The following is a 25,152-nucleotide window of genomic DNA, read 5'->3' on the forward strand; positions in this document are numbered from 1 at the left end:
CCCTCCTCCTTTTCCCCAGAGATCACATTGCTTCCTTTTAATCATCCTCTTGCTCTAGCCCTGTGCAATTACGGGGGTCTGGATTCCCCGCCTGGGCTTAGCTTAGCTCGCGCCTTGGCACCACTCACCTGGGTTAGATGGGGTCTTGTGTACCCCGCTGGACTCAGCTTTGCTCAAGGACTTCTGTCCTATGGTGCCTCCAGCCCTTCAGCGCCCAGCACTCTTAGCCTTGCTTGCTGATGCTCCGGCCCGCCTGGATCCTGGGCTGGGAGAGGTGTAGGCGGATACCGGACAGTGGAGCCGCTCGGGCCAGTGCATCGATCTCCGCTGTCCCTTTCTAGTTTGGAATTGTCCCTAAGCCACTGTCTAGCTCCCCACGCCCTCGAGAACCCGAGTGGAAACCAAGGGGACAGATCTCCGCCTGAGGACATCCGTAATAAGTCTCCTCTTCCCCACCAGGAAAAAAAAATGGAAGAGAAAAGGTTAAGGATGACGAACTTAGAATGGGATGACAGTTCCCCCACATTCAGCTAGGGCGCAGAGAAGAGGGACACCCCATTCCTCTCCAGGACCCCAAGTTCGTGCTGGCCCATGTGAATGCTTTGAACTTGAGCCTGGGAGAGGAAAGGCTTCCATTTCGGAAGGCCCAGGAGCCCTCTTAGCCCATGTCCCTTGTCCCCTGCCCCTCAGCCCTTGACTCCCCCCACCCCACCCCCTCAGTCCCTCCCTCTCCTTGGGCTTCAGCTCCGGGAGCCGGGCTGGGCTGCGCTGCGCTGCCCTGCCAAGGCGGCTGTGCAGAGAGGAGCCGGGGGTGGGGGCCAGGGCAGGGGGTGGGGTCTCAGGGCCCCGCTGGCCCGTCATTGGTTAATATTTTATTCTGTTGACATGTTTTCTTACTGCCGAGGCTTCCGACACCTTCTCCCCTGCCCCCCCTTTCCCGGCCAGAGCTTGGCCGGAGCTGTCAAAACCCCGCCCCCGGAGACCCACAATTGGTCCAAAAAGCGTAAAATCAGCAATCAAGGGGGGCCTGGCTCGTTAGCGAAGGGGGATCAGAGAAGGGAAGGACATGTGAGATAGTCACAGTTTTCCAGAGATCACGACAAGATCTAACCACTCGCGCGTGGTCCCCGGCGCCGCGCCGGAGCCGGCCAGCCCGAGCTCGGAGCCCGGAGCCCCCAGTTCAGCTCTCCACCACTCACCCCCCCTCCCCGAGCCCCGCGCCGGGCCCCGACCGCGGGAACAGGGAGGAGCAGCGCCGGGAGGGTGGGCCCGAGCCCGGAGCGGAGCCGGCAGCCAGAGGAGGAGGAGGAAGAAGAGGAGGAGGGCGCAGCTTAGCACAGCGCAGCGGGAAGCCCCCGGCTCAGCGGCTCCGCCCGTCCCGGCTCTATCCGGGGGTCCCGGGCACAAAGGACTGACCGTCGTCCCCACCCCCACTGATTCCTTGTTGAGCTCCTGGGGTCGCGCCCCCTCCCCTCCCCTGACGCCCCCCAACCCCTTTCGGATGCACCGATGAGAGATACGGCGTTTGCGGGGACCGTCATGGCATACCACCCCTTCCACGCTCCGCGCCCCGCCGACTTCCCCATGTCCGCCTTCCTGGCCGCAGCTCAGCCTTCCTTCTTCCCGGCGCTGGCGCTGCCGCCCGCGGCGCTCGCCAAGCCCTTGCCGGACCCGGGCCTGGCCGGAGCCGCGGCAGCGGCAGCGGCCGCAGCCGCCGCAGCCGAGGCGGGGCTGCACGTCTCCGCGCTGGGCCACCACCCCCAGGCGGCCCATCTGCGCTCTCTCAAGAGCCTGGAGCCGGAGGACGAGGTGGAGGACGACCCCAAGGTGACGCTGGAAGCCAAAGAGTTGTGGGACCAGTTCCACAAACTAGGCACCGAGATGGTCATTACCAAGTCCGGGAGGTAGGGGCCGGGCCCTGGGCCGGGAGGGGGCTCTCAGCGGGCCGCGGCCGCGCACGGCCCCGGACACCTGGGTCAGCCCCAATTCGCCTCCCTTCCGTCTTCGGTGGGCTCTCCCCGCGCCTCACCAGCCTCCAGTCCCTTCTTCAGGGCAGAGTCGAGGATGCTTCGGGGTCAGGGAAAGCCGAGCCTCCCCAGCAGCTTCTAGCTGCTACTCCAGCGCTCTGACCCTCGGGCTGGCCCGGGTCCGAGCCTAACCGAGCCCGGACTCCCCCGAGTTCCCATTTCCGTCCTCCTGGCCCCCCAGCCGGGGAGGCCTCCAACAGCCTGTCTCCAACCCCTGGATGCCTCGCGCTGTCCCCCGGGGGCCATTTGGGCTTTTTATTCGTTTGCTCCGATGACGAATTGACAGTTCACCCCTTAGAAATAAGAAGGAAACAAAGCGCTGAGATTTTTGTTGAGGGAGGAGAGGCCTTCTTCGTTTAGCGAAGAAAAGTTTTTTTTTTTTCTCAATCGGAGAAAAACCCAAACGAATAAAATAAAATGAAAATAACCGCCCAAACAAGGAAGGAAACAAAAACCGTAGCAAAACCCACCAAACACTCCCATTCTCCAGTCCGAACACGCCCGGGGGTCACTTCCAAGTGGGTTCCCTTCTTCCTCCAGCACTCTGTCGGAACCTAGAACCATTTCTTCCAACAGTAGGACTAAGATGCTCTCCGGGGCTTGGGGCTCACTGCTTTTGGCTTCTTCCTCGTTGGCCGCTTCTTCCCTCTTCGCTCTGCCCCCAGATTCTTTCTCCAAGAATTCCGGGGCTGTTCGCTGTTCCCGGGAGATCTGGGAGATTCTCTGGGCTCACTTCTCCCACTTGGGTCAAGGGACCAAGAAAGGGATTCCTGGTCCGGGTATCCTCCTAGAGGTGAAGGCGGGAGTGGGAGGTGACGACCTAATCCCTTACCTTCTGAGAGTTGGGTCGAGACGGGGAGGACCCTGGCCAAAGGGCCGCTGGGCAAAGGCGCTCCTGGGGCCTGGTCGCCTCGAATAGAGCCCTTTAAACTCGGAGCCTCTTGGCCAGCCCAGAGCTGCTCCCCAGCTGGAACCTTCCTATTTCCTCCCCAGCCCCATCTCCGGGTCTGGCCACCATCACCCCTGGGCTCCCCCAACTATGCTTAGACTTGTACCTCCGGACCTGAGGCGGACCCAGGCCTCTCTTCCCGTCCCTGGAAGTCTCAAATTCCTGGAATTACCCAGCGAGTTCAGACCTAAAAAGAAAATCTCAAACCCGGTTTCTACTGGTAGCAATGGGGGAATTAGCTCAGGTCCCAAACCCACCCGCTTCTTCCCCAATTGCCTGGGTCCTCGGCTCTTATTTTTGCCAATAGAAACTCCCCAAACAGAACTCTGCTGAATTTTATCTGGATAATTTGGGCCAAAGCGGGTACTGTCCCGGAACTAATTGCCCGGATAATTGGGGAAGAAGTGGGTATGTTTAATCGTAGCATTCCTGGGAGCTGCGTAGACCTAGTGCGAGACAACGGGTTTGACCGTGATCTTTTTCAGGGCCTGTGAAAAGGAAGAAGAGAGGAAGGGGTCCTCGATGTTGGGGGGCTGGCGCAGAGATGGGGGCAGGCCTCGTGGGTGATTCTGGGGTCTGACCAAAGGGGACAAAGCCAAAGTCCCAGCCCCAGTGTCTCCCCCTCCCCCTCCCAGGCGGATGTTCCCCCCGTTCAAGGTGCGGGTCAGCGGACTGGACAAGAAAGCCAAGTACATTCTGCTCATGGACATCGTGGCCGCCGACGACTGTCGCTATAAGTTCCACAATTCTCGCTGGATGGTGGCCGGCAAGGCTGACCCGGAGATGCCCAAACGCATGTACATACACCCTGACAGCCCAGCCACTGGGGAGCAGTGGATGGCCAAGCCGGTGGCCTTCCATAAACTCAAGCTCACCAACAACATCTCCGACAAGCACGGCTTTGTGAGTACCTCTTCCTGCCTGGGCTTGCGTGTGTGCTGGGGGAGCAGGAACACTGCAGAGAAAGAAGAACCAGGGCACAGGTTTAGTCTCCTTCTCAAGGCTACATTTCACCAGACCAATTTTGTGTCGGTTAATCTGGGGCTTTACAACTTTACCCAGGACTGCTGCTAGATCAGGGAAACCCGATGGATTTTGCTTGAGAGAGCATGTTGCCCACCCCCAATGGCCGAGAGCTTCCCTGCTTTCCATCTGGGTCTTGTGTTTTGCCTGAAGATGTCTTCTCCTGGGCGAGAAATCCAGGGTGGGCTGGATACTGACAGGGCCCAAGGCAGTCTCTCCACTCTAGCCCTTCTCAATCTCCTTTAGGGTCAGATCTCCCCAAGCCGGCTGCCCTAGGGCTGACAATGGCGGGGGTGGTTTGGGGATTGTGATGTCTACTAGCTCTCCAAAGAGGAGATTCTTTCCGGGCTATTAGGAGAGGCTTAGGTTTGGGCAGTGATCTCAAGGTATATTAGCTACCATCACTGGACTTCCTTAGAGGAGCAGAGTGGAACAGAAGGGCTAGGGAATAAAAGAGGATGGAAATGGAGGGCTCAGACGCTGTACCCCAACCTGGTAGCTCCTTCCTCTTCTAACTAAGAGGCTGCTCCCTTTCACAGCCTCAAACTTTCCATTGGACGCTCCCAGGGGTTCTTCCAGTCTAGTGGCTCTAGTGGATGGTGAGGAAGACTGATCCTTGCCTCTCATCTACTTTAGTTGGAGCTACCCTCAAGGTCAGGGTCAGGCAAAACATGGGTTCAATATATCTTTCTGAGAGTTTGCTTGTTTCTCTATACTTTCCTTCCTCCCCACACCAAAGTTCCAGCCAACTCCAATTTCCAGGCTAAGAATCAGTATTAAAAAAGGGCAGGTGTGTGTGTGTGTGTGTGTGTGTGTGTGTGTGTGTGTGTGTGTGTGTGTGTTGGAGGGGGCTTTCATCTTTCCCTAACCCATAAAGTTAGGGACCTTTGGGACCCAAACTCCTTCACTTCTATAAACCTCTTGGGGGAGGGTAAACAAAAGGAACTCTTTGCATCTCTACATCCCAGTTTTCTGGTCCTAGCAGCTTATCTTTTGCTCAATGGGACCAATTTTCCCCCAATTCTGGCCCCTGTATCTGTCCCCAATGCTCCCAATCCCAAGAAGGCCTCGTTCTTCAGGGATTTATTCACTAAACCAGACGCTTTTACCTTCTCCTGGACAACTCTAGGGATAGTCTATGAGCTTCCTCTTTCAATTGGGGTTTTGCCCTAAAATAAGTCCTATATATCTACAGGCTACCAAGGAGAAAGGAGAGAGGAAAGTGATTTGTTCCATGAGATTTCCTCCTCTAAATCTCCCTTCTCCTCTTTCTCAACTAAATTCAAGTCAAATGCTCCACATCTTCAGAAAAGAAAAAGAAGTCCACTCACACCTGAAGAAATCTGTGGAAAAGAGTCCCCCTCTATCCTGTCCTGTCCTGCAGCGCAGAGAGGGGACTCAACCATTAGGATAATTTATTTACAAGCCAGTCGGAGCAAAAAGGAATTTCTGGGTATCCCAATGGAGGCGACCTTACCGAGCCTGGGCTTGGCTTCATTTTTCTATTCTTTATTAATGCCTAATAATTATAATTACAGTAACAATAATAATACTCTCCGTCCTGGATTCCCTGCCTTCAGTCCTACCATTTGCAAAAAGCCTTTTTCTCCAACTTCTCTTCATCTTAGGGACTTTCCCCTGAGTTTCCTCCCGATTTATTCTCTCTATATGTTTGTACATAGCTACTAGCATGTTGTCTCCCTCCCCCATTGGTTGTGAGAGCTCCTTGAGAACAAGGTTTGCTTTTTAAAAACATTTCTTTGTATTCCAGTGCCTAGCAGAGTGCATATAGTAGGCACCTAATAAATGCTGATTTAGTGACTAACAGCAATAACAGTATTAAATGGAGAACAGAGACCCCAGCTTGTAGAGGGGAGCAGTGAAGAAGTATCGAATTAACTATAAATTGGGGTAGGGAAAGGGAACGAAAAGATTCTACTGGATACTGGAGGGAGACCTCTTAGCTGAGTAGGGAGGTAAATGAGGAGCGCTCCTAATCTGACTTTCTATGCCCCCTTACACCCACAGACCATCCTGAACTCTATGCATAAGTATCAACCTCGCTTCCACATAGTGAGAGCAAACGACATTCTGAAGCTTCCCTACAGTACCTTCCGGACGTACGTGTTCCCGGAGACAGACTTCATTGCAGTCACCGCCTACCAGAACGACAAGGTGGGGGACCTTCTCGAGGTGGGGGTGAGGGGGCCCCGAGGGTGGTACTCTCCTCTGCCTTCCTGACACCCTTCCCAGCTCCCCCTGGCCTTCCTTGATGGAGAATAGGGACAGTTCAGCCCTTCCAGGTGGAGCTGTTTGTCTTGTTATTAACAAAGGATTTGGGGTTCCTTTTTGACATCGTCCCCACCTATTTTTGCTCCAGGGCCAAGAGTTTAAATTTACCTGCCAGGAGCAGAAAAGTGGTGAGGGTGGGGTCCTCCAGAAAAGCTACCCTGGGGCTTTCTGGCTCCCTGTTCCTAACTCCATTAAAATTTCGGGGAACCCTTGATGTTTTGAAGGTGGCAGGTTATGCAAGTGGATAAAAGCAGTTTTTCACAGAGGAGAGGGTGTGTTAGGATCTCTGAACCCTGCAGTCTAGAGAAAGGAACCGAATTAGGAGATTCAGACTGCTTTTATTAAGTTTTAAAAGAACCTTCTTCCTATTAAGCAGTTTTCTGCAGGACGCCCCTTCACCCCAATAAAAATGGGGAGAGGCAGCTGCCTGCTGAGAAAGCGGGATCATAGGGGTGTGTATATATGGTAGAAAGGATTTGCTTCCAGAACAAAGTTTATAGTAGAGTGGAGTTTGGTTTTTAAGAAGGCCTAGCACCTCCTTCCCTTCCTCACCACCAGCCTTAACTTCGACTCTCTCTCGGTTCAACCTTCTGAAGGCACTGGAAGAATTTTCTATTGTCCAGTTTCACCATCACCACCCCACTGTGAGGGATGGTATCGGTCAAAACCTCAGCACTATCCTCTGTCCATCTTTAGGGTCCTGGAATCAGGCAGTTGTAACCTGCGCTGTCTCCGTAATCCCTAGTAGGGGGAGGCAAGGGACACCAGACCATGGGGGATAAGTGCTTGGGTATTGAGAAGGGTCACCATTCGGCTTATAGGCTCTAAAATGAGCAAGAGCAAGGGAAGGTAGGAGAAGAGCCAAGGAGCCTCCGATTGCATACCAAAGGGTATGCTCCATGTCCTCACCCCACCGTGACTGCTCCACTTGTCGATTTTCTCCCCACTCTAGATCACACAGCTGAAAATAGACAATAATCCCTTTGCAAAGGGTTTCCGAGACACAGGCAATGGCCGGCGGGAGAAAAGGTGAGAAAATGGGGAGAAGGACTGAAAGAATTTTGGAAATCAGCTCTCTCTTATGATCTTGTTGGCTGGAAGACTGCTTCAAGGGGCGGTGGTGTGGGGAACCTCCCAGGCCCTTCACCTGTTCCCATACCCTTCCTAAGAACATCTCAAGGACTAGTGCTTTGTAAGTTGGGGGCCCTGCGCTTGGGGTAAGAGGCAAGATTGTTGCCAGGAACCCAAAGAAGGATTCTCTTGTCATTCAGTTTCCTCCTCTAATGCCCCCCTCCCCACCCTCATCTTCCCAGGAAGCAATTGACGCTCCCGTCCCTTCGGATGTACGAAGAACAGTGTAAGCCGGAGAGGGACGGGGCTGAGTCAGATGCCTCCTCCTGCGATCCACCTCCAGCCAGAGAGCCGCCTCCCTCCCCAGGCACGGACCCCAGCCCCCTGCGTCTGCATCGCTCTCGAGGTGAGGGACAGGATGGAGAGAATGGCAGGACTGAATGGGGAGGAGGGAAACTAGTGAGGAAATCTGAGATGGGCTCCCGAAAAAAGCAAGAGGAGTAGGAATATTATTGTTTATCGTGCTTGCTTCATGGTGCTTTTCATCACAACGCTTTTAGAATATAAATGAAAGCCGTATTTGTGTGTGAGGCATCGGATGGAAAGAACTGCAGAGAGCTCTCAGGGAGGGTGGCGTTTACTTGTTTGTGAGTTGTCTGGTGTGTGGAGAACTAGGGAGTCCTTAGAGCTAGGGAAAACAGATACTTCACACCCACTGAGTTTCCCTTCCCCATTAGACGGGGCGCACTCCTCTCTCAGCCTCAGAAACTCCAGAAGGGGACGCTCTCCCCACATCCACGCTCCGGGCTTCATTGACCCTCAATTCCTTCCCCTTTCCCACCCTCGCTTCCTCTCTGCAGTCGACGAGAAGCTATGTGCTGCAGATAGCGACCCGGAGCCTGAGAGACTTGGGGATGAGCGTCCTGGGGGCACAATGGGGCGCAGCCCTGGCCTGGAGCCAGCCAGTCCCCCTCGCTTGGTCGAGTCCGAGCGCCTCCGAGAAAGGCGCAGCCCTGACCGGAGTAAAGAGCCAGGAGAAGTCGGCGGCTGCCTAGACGGCCCCTTCGGCCTGAGGGCCTTGGAGAAGGACAAGGCGGAGGGCAGGAGGAAGGACGAGGCCCGGAAGGAGGGCAGCGAGGTCAAGGAGACGGGGCTGGCGCCCCTCGTGGTACAAACGGACAGCGCTTCGCCTCTCAGCGCAGGCCACCTGCAGGGCCTGGCGCTATCGGGCCATCTGCATGGCCAGCAGTTCTTCGGGCCCCTCGGCGCCGGGCAGCCACTCTTCCTGCACCCAGGACAGTTCGCCATGGGCCCCGGGGCCTTCTCGGCCATGGGCATGGGCCACTTGCTGGCCTCGGTGGCCGGCGGAGGCGGCGGCAGTGGAGGCGGGGCCGGAGCGGCCACCGCAGGGCTGGACGGTGGAGCTGGTCTGGGCTCGGCGGCCGGGGCGGCTGGAGCTGCGGCCCCCTTTCCTTTCCACCTCTCACAGCACATGCTGGCATCTCAGGTAAGCAAGAGGCCAGCCTGGGGCCAGAGCTGGGGTGGGGGTGGGGGGTGCAGAGAGGCGGAGAACGAGGGCTGAGATAGAGGGAACAAGCAGTGAACCTTGGCCTTTGCAAAGGGCCTTAGGGGTCAGCCTGCCAACCTCCTTGCCATGTGAGAGGCTAGAACTTGAAAGTCTTGCGGCAGGCAGCACAGAAAGTATTCTAGGGACATACACCAGAGCTCCTTGGGCCTCTAGTGCAAACAGACCAGGCCTGCCTTTCCTGACCCAGAACTGGCTTCTCGGGCCCTAGATCATGTGGCGGGTCTAGTTAAGACTAGTTCGCCACCGTGAGCGGGAGGAAAGCTAGGAGCCTTACCTAAAACCAAACACCGGAGGATGTGTCTGTGTTGCAATTGGCTTGGGATTAACACTTAGCTGTTTGCCTCAGGGCAGAAGCAGGCCACCCTGCTACAGCACAGTGGGGCATAGACCAGGTTTCTGTTCTACTGTAGGCAAAGCCGAGAGGAAGTCAGCTAAGTAATTCTTTTCTGAATGATGAAGACCAAAGATGAGCCTTCTCCGAGCCCATTTTCTCCCCCACCCAAGCTGCTTATTTTCTCTGCTGCTGGTCTGCCCCCCTCCATTCTCAGCACAGACAGAAAAGCAAGAAAGGGGAATTTCTCTTCAATTCTGAACCTCTCCCCCTTCCCATATGCACACCCTCAGGGTTAGGACAAGGGCAGCCAGCACAGTTTCCTTCCAGTTTGTGTAATTTTTTATATTACAGTATCTGGGTTTTCATTAGGGGAGAAAGCATCCAATGAGGGCTTCCATAACCATTGCAGACCAACTTCTCTGCAATTTATAGTCTTAGCCTGGGCCACTGAAAGGTTCAAAAATTTGTCCAGGGTCTAAGTTGAGTACCTGCCAGAAGTATGATTTAAACCCAGGAAACCCGGCCCTGAGACTAGTTCCCTGTCCACTATGTTGTGCTGGTCCGTTAATATCTTGAATTGAAATTTTGTCTTCAGGCAAAAATTTCTGAAAGTCTCCCCATTTGGACCTTATATTAATGAAAAGTTAACAGATCTAATTGGGGAGGGGGGACGGCTGCAATGATCATTTCTGGTCAGGTTGTGTATGGCGTTGTGGAAGCATTTCCAAATCCCCTTCCTTCATTAGTGCCACCTTCTGGGCCAGCGGAGGCTGGGCAAATTTGGTCGGACATTTTGTCAGGTCTGCACTAAGGAAAGCACCCACCTGTAAATTCAATTAATTCTGAGCCAAGTTAAAAACAAAAACCCAGGAAGCCAAGAAATAAAGTTCAGTACATTAATAGGTTTATGCCCAGTTAGTGCTTAGAGATCTGTAAGGGGAAGGGAACTTTGGAAAATCTAGAGTGGTATTTCAGGGACATTTGGTTGGAGAATAGAGTCTGCTAAAGGTCTTGAATTTGTGATTATTATTTATGTGTACCTTGAGAGATGCCAGAACTTAGTGGATAGAGAGCTGGTACCAATCATGAAAACTTGAGTTCAAGTCCTCTCTCTGATACAAACAAACCATGTGGTCCTGGGCAACTAAACTTTCTATGTCCCCGGATACTCATTAAGGATTTAAGTAGCCAAGGAAGTGTCCACCGAATTTGTTAAAGAGAATTTCCTTATGGGGAATGAGTTCTCTATGCCAATGAACTAATAGGTCCAATCAAAAAATATTTATAAAGCATTTATAAAGCATTTAGAAAACACAAAGCTGTGTGATATTAGTATGGATAAAATTGTCCCCATTTTGGAGATGAGAAAACAGGAGCTCAGAACTTCTGCAGGCATACAGCTGGTGAACGGTTTAGGTTTAAATCCAGGTCTTTTAACTCCAAGTTAGTGCTTTCTTTGATGGCATAACCTCCAAGCCCTCAACCACGGATCTCAAGATATTTACTAAGAATAACTTGTATTAGTTTCATAGACACCCGATGGGAGGGAGACAGGAGGGTTTTCTTTAGAACTGAGATAATGGGCAAGGCAGGTGAAAGTATTGCTTCAAGGCAAATTAGCTTCTCAATAAATACCTGCTAGGTTTTTTCTTTTCTTTTCTTTTCTTTTTTTTTGGTTTGTTTGTATTGTTTAGTGATCTTGAATGATCACTTTCATTCCAATTCATACCCCAGGCCTTTAGAAATAGCCAACTTTGCAAAAGAGGAATCTCTGGTTTCTCTTCTTTCTCTCCTTTTTCATCTCCCGATACCAGCTTTGCAAAGAAGCACATGGAATTTCATTTTCCCGCTTTTGTCTCTCCCCTCCTCAGCCCAGGAGGTAGTCAACCCACCAATGGAAGGGAGGGAAAGATAATCTGAAAGTTCTAGCTACTTGGATTTAGAACACACGATTTGGTGTCATATAAATCTTTGTCCTAGCGACTGTCTGAAGCTTTTTTATCCATTAGTACACACTGACTAGGAAGTGGGTAATTCGCTGTCGGATAATCGAGAGCTAATTGGTGTTCCATTTCCATTCTTCATTCACATGGCACAAATTCTCAGAAAGCCTAGGTAAATAGACACATGATTAGAGTTGTGTAAATCCCCTTTTCTCACTCTTCTGAATATAAACATTTTTTTCTCTTCTAGAATTTTTTTTTTTTGAGGGAGAGGAAAGGACTAGGATTAGGAAAAAGAAAAGAGGAAGAGAACGCACACAATGCAGACACACATAGATGGCATATATGGCTGAATATACATCATGGTCCAATAGGAAGAGCACATGTTATGGAGTCATTGGAGCTGGGTCCTTTAACCATGCTCTGCCACTTACTATCTCTGTGACCTTGGTCAAGTATTTTAATCTCCCTGGTCCTCAGTCTCCTCTGTAAAATAAGGGGTTGGAGTAGATCTAACCGTGGGCGCGTGTGCCTGTGGGCGATATGGACCCCTTCGGCAATCTGGAGTAAGCCCATGGGCCCCTTCTCGAAATCATTTTTTTAATGCATCAAATAAAATACATAGGAAAACGAAGGGAGTCGATTATATTGAAATAGTCAGTAAACAGACAGACTGTGATCATGTGAGATCTCATAATTTTGTAGTAGTGATGAGCAGAAATGGTATTTTGGGATAGGTGCAACAATTGTGATGTGATAGGAAAATATCTGTGATTCATATTGGGGACAATTACATATGTACTACTAATACTATTGTGGCTTGTTGCCTATATTCTTAGTTGAAGGAAATGTCGAGTAGGGGGCTAGAGGGTAAAAAAAAAAAGAGTATATGTATTTTTTCCTGTCCAAGTTCACGGATTCCTGCTCGTTAGAACACCTGAACTAGATGATTTTTAAGATTCCTTCCACCCCAAACGTCCTAGTGTCCTAAGTCTTCCCCGACTCAGCCTTCCCCAACGCTCTGTCTCTCACCTGGAATTCCTTTCCCCTCCTCCCAGACTGACCTATCAAAAGTCTTCTAAGGCACGTCTTCTATCTTCCAAGGCAGAGATTAAATTCCATCTCCTTCTGGAAGATTTCCTTAATCACCTCAGCTAGAAGTGGTTTCCTCCCTCCCTCCGAAATCCCATTGGTCTCCCAGTCGCAGAAACTCACGTGGCACATACCCAGTGCTATCTACCTTGCACATGTGGCTTCTACTCCTCTAGTCTGTAAATTCCCGAAAGGCACCGCCTATCTCTTTCCCTTCTTGAGTCCCATATGTCACCTTGCACCTAGTATGATGATTTCATGTTGGTTGAATGAATTGATGTTGAATTAATGATTGACCTACTTCTTTGTTGATTTCAGGGGATCCCGATGCCCACATTTGGTGGGCTCTTTCCATATCCCTACACTTACATGGCAGCTGCTGCAGCCGCAGCCTCAGCCTTGCCAGCCACCAGTGCTGCCGCCGCCGCCGCCGCCGCCGCGGGCTCCCTTTCCCGGAGCCCCTTCTTGGGCAGTGCCCGGCCGCGCCTACGTTTCAGCCCTTACCAGATCCCTGTGACCATCCCTCCCAGCACCAACCTCCTCACCACAGGCCTGGCTCCGGATGGCTCCAAGGCGGCTGGCAACAGCCGGGAACCCAGCCCTCTGCCTGAGCTGGCGTTGCCTAAGGTGGGAGGGTCACACCGGGGGACCCTATCCCCCAAAGGCGCAGCCAAAGAGGCCGCCAGCGAACTACAGAATATCCAGAGACTGGTGAGCGGGTTGGAGAGCCAGAGGGATCTGTCCCCGGGACGGGAGTCGCCGAAGTGAAGGATCAGTGTGGGCCAGGCCAGTCCCCCCACCCATCCCACCCCTGTCTGCCACCCATGCCCCAGTCCCACCCCCGACCCCACAGACCCCTGTGGCTCCAGGATTTGTACAGCACGGTATGGGTATTTATTTAAATAAAGGAGCGATGGGGCAGCACCAGCCAGAGATGGAAAAACCAGCCAGTCCAGTCTGAGCTGTGGGCACTAGTGAGAGGAGCTCAATCCCCAACCTGCAGCGAACTTGGTTGGAGTAGACTTGGAGCCTGCCTGCGTTTATCCAATAATACTCCCGAGTCAATATGGAGTCAATCCAGAGTCGGATGTGGAGTATCTTCCTTCTCACATCAGCCCTTGGGTGCTGGTTTGGGATTGAATAGCAGGGAGTGCCCCTTCTAGGCACGTGTCAGGATGGGGGAGGAAGGAAAATCCCAAATTCCCAGGCTCTGCAAGGCTGGGGGAGGGGGGGTCACGGGAGGATCCCCAACGCCCAAAGTCCCAGGCTGGGAAGTAGGAGAATATGAAAATAGAATGAGATGGGATGGAGCTGGGGATGGAGGGTGAAGGCAGAGACTTCCGGGAAGGAAGGAGGATGGAGCTGAGCATCCCGATGCCCCAATCTCCTCCCACTAACCTACTCCCAGAAAAGGGCGGGACACCCCACCCTTGGGAGTCCGGGGAGGACCCTGCCACCTCCACCCCTGACTCCCTCCCCCAGAGGGGGGGGGGAAGATATTTATGAAATAAATGATAATTTGTGTAAATAAGCTTTAAGGTTCCCAGAATATGCAAATTGGTATTAATTTATTCAAAAGTGTACATTACCGTGTACATAATATTTAGAGTTTAACTCGTGGCATTTAATTTCGTTGGATTTTTTGTTTTGTTTTGTTTTCCGGATTTTCCCCCCTTTTACACGAGCATATCTACATTGTAAATGGTGGGGGAAGGGAGAGTTCTTTAATGCTTTGTGGCTGCCGGGGACTCGAGCTCCTGTAGTGAAGCGCCCGTCGGAGCCAGCACCCCCTCGCGGCTGGCCAAGGGGCCCCCAGAAGCAGTCCTAACCCGGCCCTCCTCCTGGGCCGGGGGCCACCTCAGGTGTTTTTTGTTTTTTTTTTTCATTCTGAAACAAGAACGAAACAAACCGAAAAGGAAAGAAAAGATTATTATTAATAATAATAATAAATAAAGAAATGAAGTGAGCTCTAAGCCGGGCCAGTGCGCTCTGTGGGCAGTGGTGAGGGGAGAGGGACTGGTCGGGACCTGACCGCACCGAGTTAGGCAGCGAGTCTTCGGAGAGGGAGGGGTCTAGGCGCTTCAGCTCAGGCTGGAGTGGGGTGGGGGTCCTTGGGGAGTGTGTGTGGAGGGGGTGCCCGGCCGGCACTAGGGCCTCTCTCGTCCCCGGCAGCTGTTCCCCGGGCCGCTTTCCATTTATCATGTCACCAATTAGCCAGGGCCTGGGGGAGGGGGGAGGGTCAGGCGGGCTCGTTAGAAGGATAATGAGGGAACGGGACCCTGGAGACGTCGCCCTCCCTCCCCCGTCGGGTCCCTCCTCGGGCGGCGCCGGCTCCGGCTCTGCCCGCGGTCTGGGGACGGAGAGTCGGAGCCTCACCCCACCCCCAGCCCAACCCACTGGAGCTGGGGAAAGCAGTCATCCCTCCCCCTCTCTTTTCTTCCCTCCTCAGAGTCCATTTGTCCAGGTCGGGCCCCGGGCTCCCTCTGCCGGCCAGCACGAGCCGATGCCCACTCCAGGACTTTCTCAGGTTGCCAAAGCTCGAACGCCCCCGAGCGAAGTTATGAAGCACAGCTGGATTCGCCCCAAGAGCCCAGCCAGCTGTGCCAGAGTTGTGACCTACCCCTCCCGCTCCCACACCTTCCCCTTCAGAGCCAGGTCTTCCCAGTTCAGCCAAAAATCTCAAAGAAAGATATAACTTTGAAGGACTTTTTTCTTTTCTTTTTTGGCACCGGAGCGTAGGGTGAAGGGTGGTCCCTGAACCTTGCTCGCATGTTTATAGAAGCAAAGCATGGCTTCTGCCCCAGCCCCTCACTTCCATCCCTTCTCCACGGCTGGGCACAGGCCGAGAGGGTGTGGGGAAGTGTAAGAAGGGAGAAATGGGGCAAAAGTAGATGGAGGAAGACAGGATGGGGAAGCGGATTTTCTTGTAACACCGCCACTCCCCCTTCCCATGAGCTTCTGGAGTTACTTCTAAAATCCCTTCAGTTAGAAAGAAGAGCTTCTAGGAAAAAATCCCAATCATTTGTGGGCGTTGAGGTTAAGGAAAGATTCTGGTTTCCTCCATTCTTAACATTTGGAAGACGAGATAGTCTCGAATAGGACTCTTTGAAGGAGACAGTTCTCGAAAGAACGTCTCCCAAGTCTCATTCAGAAGTTCTTCCTCGTGCTAATGTACTTTTTAAATTATGCAGCGCCCGGCTATTTCTCAGCAGCTCTCTTCCTCTACACCATTCTCGGGTGGGCACACGCAGCACACCACACCAGAGTTTATGTGGAAGGAATCTCCTCTTCCTACCTTCATCTTTAAATTCCCAAGTCCAAACGTGCTCTTCTCTTCTCTTCCTGATATGATTTAGAATGTAGGAGAGACATAGGAGGAACGCTGGGATTATTTCAGGAGGGAATTCCAGGTTTACCTGGAAGCATTGGTGATAGCATCCTCACTCCACCTCAGCTCTCTCCTTATCTTTCTGTTTCTCATTTCCTTCCTCCATTTTCCTTCTGTTCAGTCTTTTCTTTTTCCCTTTTCTCTGGACTCTTCCCTGTCTATTTCTTAAGTCTGTCAACAGTGTCCACAGATATTTGTTAGATGGGAGAATACCACTGATGACCTAGGGAGCAAAGAAGGTGGAATTAAAGCTATCAGGCTCACAGAGTTCATTCCCGCCTCTGGACTTTAGCCTTTGTTCTAGCTCCGTTCCGGACACATTTGGAGGGAAGGGAAACATGGCATCTCTCTTTACTTCTGGTGCTAGTGACTCTATTTTGAATGATGGCTACTTTTTCAAAGGTAGTGTCTGAAGAATCCAAACTCAGTAATGGTACAGTTGGTAGAAGATATCCACAGACTTACAGAGTTTGAGCTGGAAGGGACCTTAGACATCATCTAGTCCTCCCTTCTCTATTCCTTTTTACAGATTTTAAAATCAAAGTTCAGAGGATGGGAAGTGACTTATCTGAAAGTTACACAGCATCGATGTCAGAATTTGAATTCAGGATTCCTAATCCAGTGCTCTCTTGACAAGAAACTGTCCCCATACCTCTTTCTATCCCCAACCTCCAATCTTTTTCCTGGGTCCAATACTTTCTGGTGGGGGTGAGAAAGAGTTAGGTGTCATTTATACCTCAGTATAAATGGAACAGGAAGTGGTAGGGTGTGATTTTGAAACATTAAGAGCTAACTGGGAAGTATGACTTCTAGGTGGGAGTTGGCTTGGATAACAGGCAGATGAATGCACCTGCAGCTTAGAGGAAAGAGAATCCAGAAAATAGGAGAGAGCAGGGGAAAAGGGAGACTGTCTAAGACATATCTTGCCTGCCTTGCAATCTACTCACTGTTCTCATCCTGCTATCTGCACATTTGGGGCACCAGAACACTGTTTTTCAAACTGTGCTACAAGAGACTTTGATATCTCCCAAGGCTGTTTTTATTTTTTAAATGAGCCTTAGGTAATTAGTAGACATTAAAGTAATAATTTTGGAGGATTTCACTACAAAGGTTCTGTCAAAGTTTTGTTCAAATGAAGGGTTCTACCACTATGGAAAAACTTTCCTGAACCACTGGCTTAGCTCAAAAAGGGCCCTCCCTCCAACACCACCAGAGGGTATCTCTGGGTAAAGATAGGAAGGTCCAATCACCATTCATGTGTATCCTGGGCAGGCTACACCTGGGCCAAAGGTCACTGAAGCTAAGACCTGAATTCCCCACCCCACCCCAACCCCCAAGCCAAAAAGACCCCTAATTGTCCTGCTTCCTTTCCTTCTCCAGGAGCTGTTGGGTTGGCACACAGCCCTGGCATGGCTGCAGAGGTTAAGGCTGTCTGGGAAGGGGCTAAGCAGACACACTGACGCCTCTTTCCCCCTAGACAAAGGGCAATGAGCACTCCCCTCAGTGTCCAATTAGACCACCCCCCGCCAGAGCTCTGCCCCTTGCCCCCCTGCCCTCATTGTCCTGCTCTTCTGCTAATTAGTCAGGCTTCTTTGGAAATATAAATTGAAGCCCTTGCAAAGAATTCAGGAACTAGAGCTCTGGAAGAATCTCAGAGCTGGCCCTAAGAATAGGAATGGAGTGAGACAGAGGCATTCACACAGATGTGCTTGAGTGATATAGCATGTGATGATCTTGGCTTTACATTAGGACTGTGCATGTGATTGTACATGTCAATAAGAGACCTTGTGGTGTGTGTGTGTGTGTGTGTGTGTGTGTGTGTGTGTGTGTGTGTGTGTGTAAGAGAGAGAGAGAGAGAGAGAGAGAGAGAGAGAGAGAGAGAGAGAGAGAGAGAGAGAGAGAGAGAGAGAGAGAGAGAGAAGGTATCAGTGACAGTGGGACTCTTTAAGATACTTTTGGTCCAATGGATAGAGCCCTTAGTGATGTCCAGGGCACTAGCACTGGTAGGTCTCCATTTTTCCCTTTGTGATAGAGAAGGGAGAAAATTTTTCTGAATCTCTGTGCCTCACCTCTCTACCCTCCATTCCTTTACCTTTTACCTTTTACCTTACCTTCCTTTACCCAGGACTCCAATAAACTCCACCCTGGAGTGACAAGGGATTCTTATCAATCCAATCAACCAGAAGGCATTTATTAATGAATTTCTTAGGCAGCTAGATGTCTCAGAGGATAGAGTGCTGGGCTTGGAATCAGAAAGACCTGAGTCTCAAATCTAACCTCAGACACTTACCAGCTGTGTGACTCTGGGCAAGTCACTTAACCTCTGTTACTGGGTTGATATGGTCCCGACTGAATGAAGGTGCCTATTTGCAAATTGGAGGTACTAAGATAAAAGTGAAACAATGCTTCTAAAAGAACTTGCCCCCTGCAAACTGTCACACAGATAAGTAAATGCAGGATGAACAAAAAATAAAGAATGATGGTAGTAAAGGGTGGGGGACACGTATCAGCAGAGGTCGGAAAGAAGGTGGCACACTTGAACTTAGCCCGAAGGCAATAGACATTGGTTGAGGGAGAGCCTGCCATGAAAGGAAGCCAAACTGTGCAAAGTGGGGTAAGTGGGAGATGGAATGTCCCAACTCAGATAGTTGAGCATGAGAAGGAAGGAACGTGCACCCGCAGCCATAAAAGGCTGAATCTGAGACTTCTCTGGGGTGCACACACACACACACATCTATCAAATCAATCAGCAAGCACTTACTAATGGCTTACTTTGGCACCACGTACCCAGGCACGCACAACTCCACAATTCTTTGTGCGTTCTCTGGAACCACACACAACGCTTCACTTCCACATCCTTTACTCTGAGACAGAGCAGAGGCTGGAAGGTAAGGGAAATCGGAGGTTAGAGCCCCTAGTCCTCTCTCCCCAGTCCTAAGGTCCACATCCTTTCGTGCTTTCAGACATCTGAAGGACTTAAACACAAAGTCCTGCCCCCAAACAAAACTGGTCACAGATGTTTGGGGGGAACGAATGTGACTTGGGCACCGCCCAGAATGCCAGGGGATATTTGCGGAGGGTAGAGTCTTTGAAGCTGGAAAATTCCCTTAGGTCAAAGGAGAAGGGCGGATGGGGTGTGAGAAAGGCCACATCTCAATGGAATATACTATCCCCTCCTCTTGACTTCCACCCCCAACCCGGGAAGAAAAAAAAAGCACTAGAGACGGAACTTTAAGAAAGACCTAAGGGACGAAACTCCAACCTAGGCACCTGTTGGAAAAGGGGGTGGGGTAGAAGCACTTTTGAGCAGGTGCAGGAAAGTGTGTTGGCAGGGGACAGTGACACGCCCACCCCATCCTAGTTTCTGTCCGTCTGCTGCCTGCCTAAAGGAATCTTCTTTCTTTGGAATCTTCTTTCCAGACAGTCTCTTCGGTTTTGCCCTCTGATCGGGTATTTCCCCTTCCCCCGTGTGGCTCAGAGAACTCAGGACATTCGTGCACACCCTCCCAGGTCTAGGGGTGCTCCACTCTTTTTCCAGGCCCGTGACTGAAGCCACAGCCCCTGTCGCGCACTGTCCTCCTCGGAAGCCACCCTCCCTTAGGGGGTTGAGCAGCCTCCGCCCGCCCGCACCCAGGCTAGAGGAAAACAGCCTCGGCGATCCGGGACAATCCTGTATTTGGCCACTAGATGGTGCTCCAGGGCAGAGGCCAGAGCCGCTGACCATCTAGTGCGCCCGATAACGAAGTGCGCACCTGCTCTGGGCTGTGTCCACCACACGGGGACAAGCTGGGGGATTTGCGACTCCCCGAGCCCGAGAGAACGGACACCAGGACTGGAAAGCGGCACCACAGAGGGGAGGGGAGGGGCATCGAAGAGGCCGGAGAGGAGACTAGCAGGGTCTGAAGCCCCGCTGCGGCTTGCGTGGGTCTCGGGAAGACTCCCCATGACCTTCACCTTCCTCCTCGCTCCTGGGCTGCTCCGGTTCCTGGGACGAGGCGGAATTTCCTGCCTCAGAACTCAGGGTTTCCCGGCAGAAGGAGGATTCCGACCCTCACGCTCCGGCTCACCTTTTGGTCTGAGCTGGAAAATCCCAACGCTAGATGGGGCTGGTGGAGCCTGGATCCCAGAGCTGAGTCCCGCTCCCAGCCCACCCGGGTGATCTCGGGCTGGCAGCCCAGCCTTGCTGCCCTCTCTGTGTCTGGGGCCCGCAGACACCCAGGCACCAGGGTGCTGATCTTCCCCGCCCCTAATGTGGGGGAATTCAGTCCGAGGAAGAGGGAGGTGGGGACGGACTCCAGTTATGAAGCACACACCCAACCATGGCTTGTCTAAAGCCTCGAACTTGACTTCAAATTATCAGGCGTGGTGTGTTGGGGGAAAAAATCACAGGATTTGGAGTCTTAGGGCCTAGTTCAAATTTTGTTACTTCCTGTGTGACCAAGGAAATGCGTCATTTAACATCCTTGGACCTCAGGTGTACACCTCAATAAAAAGAAGGTGTTAGACTAAGTAATCTCTGAGCCTCTAAATTTATGCTTCTACTAGAGCCAGGCAGCTAGGTTGCGCAGTGTTTAGAGTGCTTGGCTTGGAGTCAGGGAGACTCATCTTGAGATCAAACATAGCCTCAGACACTAGCCCTGTGAATTTGGGCAAGACACTTAACCCCATGGGCCTCAGTTTCCCTGTGTGGAAAATGAGCTTGAGAAAGAAATGGCAAACTACTGTTGTGTCTTTGCCAAGAAAATCCCGATGGAGTCATAAAGAGACATGACTGAAACACAAACACCAAATCCAGATTTTAAATTTTTGGGCAAGCCCTGAATGTCTGGACCTCACCCAGCTTATCTGTAATATTTGGGTGTTCATGACTATCTCAGGGAGGTCAGGGATAAAAAGAGGATAATTCAGAATTATGATCATCGGTGGCATAACTTTGAAGAGTTAGAGACCATTAGAATCTTTTGTTGCAGCGAATGGGGCACCTGCTTGGACTCTGGAATACCTGGATTCAAATTCTACCTCAGACACTGTGTAACCCTGGACTTCACACTTAAACTCTGTAATTTCCTCATCTGTAAAATGAGATCCCCTGGCCTCCAAGGTACCTTCTACTTCTAAATCCTTTGAAGTAAGTTGGCAAGAAGGCTAAATCTGCCTTTTTTCTCACACCTTTTAAAGTTAAAACACCCCTCTGGCTGCCTCCTTTAGTGAACATTATGCTTCTGGATTGGAAGAATTATGATAGGGGATAGAAAAGGGATTGGCTGCCTCTTTCTGTGGCACAGTGGCAGGCATTTACTCCCTGAGGATGTAATCAACTATCTTTACCTCTATGGGATTTTTCTTTTATGAAAGAAGATAAACTCAAAATTGTTCTTATTTAACTTAGGAGATACCTCCTGCTTGGATGGGACTGCACCAAGTACACCAGGAGAGAGACCAAGAAAGTAGTAGGTGCAAGCATGGTTTTAGAGCAAATCAGTCCTTATCTGTCAGCTATGTGCCCTTCCCTGTATTCTTTGGGTATGGATATTTGTTCATTCTAGAGGGGAGCTTGGGCAGAGTGCCCTCCTCTGCAAGTATAGGTGGAGGCCAGCTATTTGGAGTGGGAGAACAACCTTGAAGACAAATCTCCCTCCCCAAGAGTGAGGAAAGGTCTCCTGAGAGGTGGATGGAGCCAGGAAGAAAGGTCTTTCCAGAAATGGCATGGATATAGTCTGGGGCGCAGGGGGAGAGAGCAACAATGCAGCTTTGGCTTTGGTTGGGGGAATCCAGATTAAATCACTGACAGAAGACAGAGGAGGTGGGCTAAGGGACACAGCCCTGGGATCTGATACATTTGGAGTTGATAGCTTCAGTACTCTGTAAAAGCAGACTTTGGGGAACAGCTAGGTGGTACAGGGGATAGAACTATGGACCTGGAGTCAGTAAGACTCATCTTCCTAGTTCAAATCCAGCCTCAGACATTTACCAGCTGGGTGACCCTGGGCAAGTCACTTCACCCTGCTTGCCTCAGTTTCCTCCTCTGTAAAATGAGCTAGAGAAGGAAATAGCAAACTACTCTAGTATCTTTGCCAAGAAAACCTCAAATGGGGTCATGGAGAGTTGATCAGGACTGAACAACAATAAGCCTACTTTAGGACTTGGTGTTTGTTGTCTTTATAGACCCAAACACTAAATACGACATCTTCCATATAACAGGCATGTTTTTTAGACAGAATCTAGGCTAGAAGTACAGTAGCCACTCTGCAGTACTGCAGAATGGCAAAGTGGGCAGTAATATGGCTAGGTGGATTGAGAACCAGGCCTAGAGACTGGAGGTCTTGGGTTAAAACCTGACCTCAGACCCTTCCTAGCTGTGTGACCCTGGGCAAGTCACTTGATACCCATGGCCTAGTCTGTTCTGCTCTTCTTTCTTGGAACCAGTACTTAGTAGTATTGATTCTAAGATGGAAGGTAAGGGTTAAAAAAGCACATTGAATGGCACAGAATGTTTAACCTGTTGCATTTTTCTGACCTGGGCTGGTTCAATTCTCCTTAGTTAGCCTAGTCCACAATGTTCCATCCCAGGGGCTCACTGTATTGGTTGCTGGCTTTTTGAAGACATCTGATGAGCTTTAGCTCTACTGTAGCTCAGAATTCCCAAACCCAAGTAATCCACCAGCCTTAGTATCTCCTATTAGGAATTATGGATGTGTACCTGGCACATAATGAACACTTAAAAAAATACTCGTCATTTATCAAAGCCATTAACAATCATATAAAAAATGTTTTAAATCACTTGATTAGAGACATGCAAATTAAATCAACTCTGAAGTACCACCTCATACCTATCAGACAGGCCAATATGGCAGTAAAGGAAAATGATAAATGCTGTAGGGGATGTGGCAAAATTGGGACACTAATGCATTGTTGGTGGAGTTGTGAACTGATCCAACCATCCTGAAGGGCAATTTGGAGCTATGACCAAAGGGCTATAAAACAGTGCAATACTACTACTACTACTACTACTACTACTACTACTAGGTCTGTATCCCAAAGAGATCATAAAAAGAGGAAAGGACAAAAATATTTATAGCAGTTTTTTTTTTTTTGTGGTGGCAAAAATTTGGAAATTGAGGGATGTCCATCAGTTGGGGAATGGCTGAACAAACTGTGGTACGTGTTGGTGATGGAATACTATTATGTCATAAGAAATGAAGGGAATGGTTTCAGTAAAAACTCGAAAGATCTACATGAACTGATACAGAGAGAAATAAGCAGAACTGGGAGAACTTTGTACACAATAACAGCAATATTGTACAATGATTATATGTGAAAACTTGGTTACTCTCAGTAATGCAATGATCTGGGATAATCCTGAAAGACTAATGATGGAATGCTGCACTTCCAGAGAAAGACCTGTTGGAGTTGCCCTTCACAGCAGTGTATGTATGGTTTTATTTTGGGGTTTTGGTTATGTATGAGTTTGCTTTTACAACAATGGCAATATGGAAGTGTGTTTTACATGACAATAAAAATAAAAAAACTACTTGTTTGGCACATAGTTGGCACTTAATAAATGTTTGTTTCCTATTTTTCTTTCTTGTTCCTTTCTTTCCATGCCTATCTTGAATTTAAAAGAAATATTTTTTTATTAATTAAATTTGTTTTTAAATCACTTACATTTTCTTCTGTATCCCTTGTGACCTGGTCAACCTGCAATAGGTAGTAAGATTAAGAACTGGAAAGTACCTTCTCCAGAACATTTTATACATGAGGAAACTGAGGCAAACAGGGTTGAGTGACAAGATCACATAGCTACTCAGAATTTGAGGCCATATTTGAACTTAGGAGGATGAGTCTTCCTGAGTCCAGGTTCTGCACTCTATCCACTGTACCATTTAGCTGCTCCACGTAAGGGCTACGCACAAATCTTTCTCATTTGTCTATCTACTATTGAGAATAATGAATCTGTGGGAAAAGAAATTCAGAAGGGAATACAAATTTGTTGTTATTCCTGTATTAAATCTAATCTATGCATTGGGATTGGAACTGTGTATAGGGTCTGATCTCAGCTCTGCCCAATACACTGTGTGATCTTGGTCAAGTCACTTTTTCCTCTGAGTCTCAGTTTTCTCATTTGTCAAATGAAAATGTTGTAAGAGCCCTTATTATTCAGGTTTTTTTTTAGTTGCATTCAACTCTTCATGACCCTTTTTGGAATTTTCTTGGCAGAAATACTGGAATGGTTTGCTATTTCCCTCTCCAGCTCATTTTACAGCTGAGGAAACTGAGGCAAACAGGACTAAGTGATTTGCCCATGGTCACACAACTGGTAAGTGTTTGAGGTTGGTTTTGAACTCATGAAGAGGTATCTTTCCTACTCCAAAACTAGTGCTCTCTCCTCTTTGCTGCCTTTGTTGCCCCCTAAGGTCCCACCATCCTCCAATTTTTAACTCTGAATCATGTGTGTATGAAGAAGCACCCTCTATAAACGTTCAATTCATCTGCTACATATCATTTTATTAGAGGAGCCTAGAGCTGAGGGATTGCATAACTTTTCAGGGATACACTGCCAGTATGTGTCAGAAATGGGACCTTGGTATCCCCATTGTCCTGACTCCAAGCCTGGCTTTATCTACTATACCATCCGGCTACTACGTTCATAATAAAAATGAGAAAAAGTTTCAAAGAGATTCCCTTGGTGGTGACTTTCTTCCGGACACATTGTCCTAACTATAATGCAGGAGATGACCTGCTTACAGAAACTGACCAGCCCACCTTCTCTAGGGGAGCTTCTCTTAGGGGCAATTGGGTGGCTCATTGGATACCACACTTGGCCCAGAGTGCGGTAAAACCCAAGTTTGAATCCAGTCTCAGATGTTTACTAGACGTGTGACTCTGGGTAGGTCATGTCATCCCGTTTGCCTCAGTTTCCTCATCTGTAAAATGAGTTGGAGAGGGAAATTGCAGACCATCCCAGTATCTTTGCCAAAAGAACCTCAAATGAGGTCATGAAGAGTAGGGCACAACTGAAGCACTATGTATATCATTCACTTCAAACCCAATCTCCTTCTCTACCTTCTATCTCATGCCCATATTTTGTAGATGGTAGAACCGAGTCCTAGAAGTTCCTGAGGTCATTTAATGAGCCTGCATTCTAGCCATGGCGATGCAAGGGGAGGGTAGGACTTAATGTTGGCCTTATGACCTGCCTCCTTTTAGCTATTAATTGTTATCACTGAGTTTGGGGTTTGAGGTTATGGTCCTGGTAGAATTCCCAATTGGGAAATCACATTCCAGGTCCTGAAATACCCTTAGGAAAACAGCTGGCCCCAGCTGCCTCTTCCTCCTCTCCTTGGCTGAGCATGGCTCCCTACAACCACTGTTCTCCACTCCAGAGCCAGCAGCCTTTCCAGGGGTTGTGGGTTGGCATAGGGATTGGCTGCACATCTGGGAACTA

The 25,152-nt window shown here is 50.0% G+C and overlaps 1 protein-coding gene across 1 annotated transcript; it reads left to right on the forward strand.

Annotated features, from left to right (window-relative positions):
- The first annotated feature begins 1,021 nt into the window (after positions 1-1,021).
- TBX2 (T-box transcription factor 2) lies at positions 1,022-14,292 on the forward strand. Its single transcript, XM_001362145.4, has 7 exons — positions 1,022-1,904; positions 3,612-3,879; positions 6,028-6,174; positions 7,244-7,320; positions 7,605-7,768; positions 8,223-8,869; positions 12,638-14,292. Exons 1-7 carry the CDS (start codon positions 1,510-1,512, stop codon positions 13,085-13,087), a joined length of 2,148 nt encoding a protein of 715 aa, XP_001362182.1. The 5' UTR covers positions 1,022-1,509; the 3' UTR covers positions 13,088-14,292.
- Positions 14,293-25,152: the final 10,860 nt, after the last annotated feature.

Source organism: Monodelphis domestica, chromosome 2 (genome assembly GCF_027887165.1).
Source record: "Monodelphis domestica isolate mMonDom1 chromosome 2, mMonDom1.pri, whole genome shotgun sequence".
In the NCBI taxonomy this organism is placed as follows: domain Eukaryota; kingdom Metazoa; phylum Chordata; class Mammalia; order Didelphimorphia; family Didelphidae; genus Monodelphis; species Monodelphis domestica.

What these genes read in the sequence shown, in the direction of transcription:
- TBX2 (XM_001362145.4), top strand. Translation starts at nt 1,510, where the DNA reads ATGAGAGATACGGCGTTTGCGGGGACCGTCATGGCATACCACCCCTTC. An exon ending in CCGCCTACCAGAACGACAAG is followed by an intron (nt 6,175 to 7,243) that starts GTGGGGGACCTT and finishes TCCCCACTCTAG; the next exon opens with ATCACACAGCTGAAAATAGA. An exon ending in GCGTCTGCATCGCTCTCGAG is followed by an intron (nt 7,769 to 8,222) that starts GTGAGGGACAGG and finishes TCCTCTCTGCAG; the next exon opens with TCGACGAGAAGCTATGTGCT.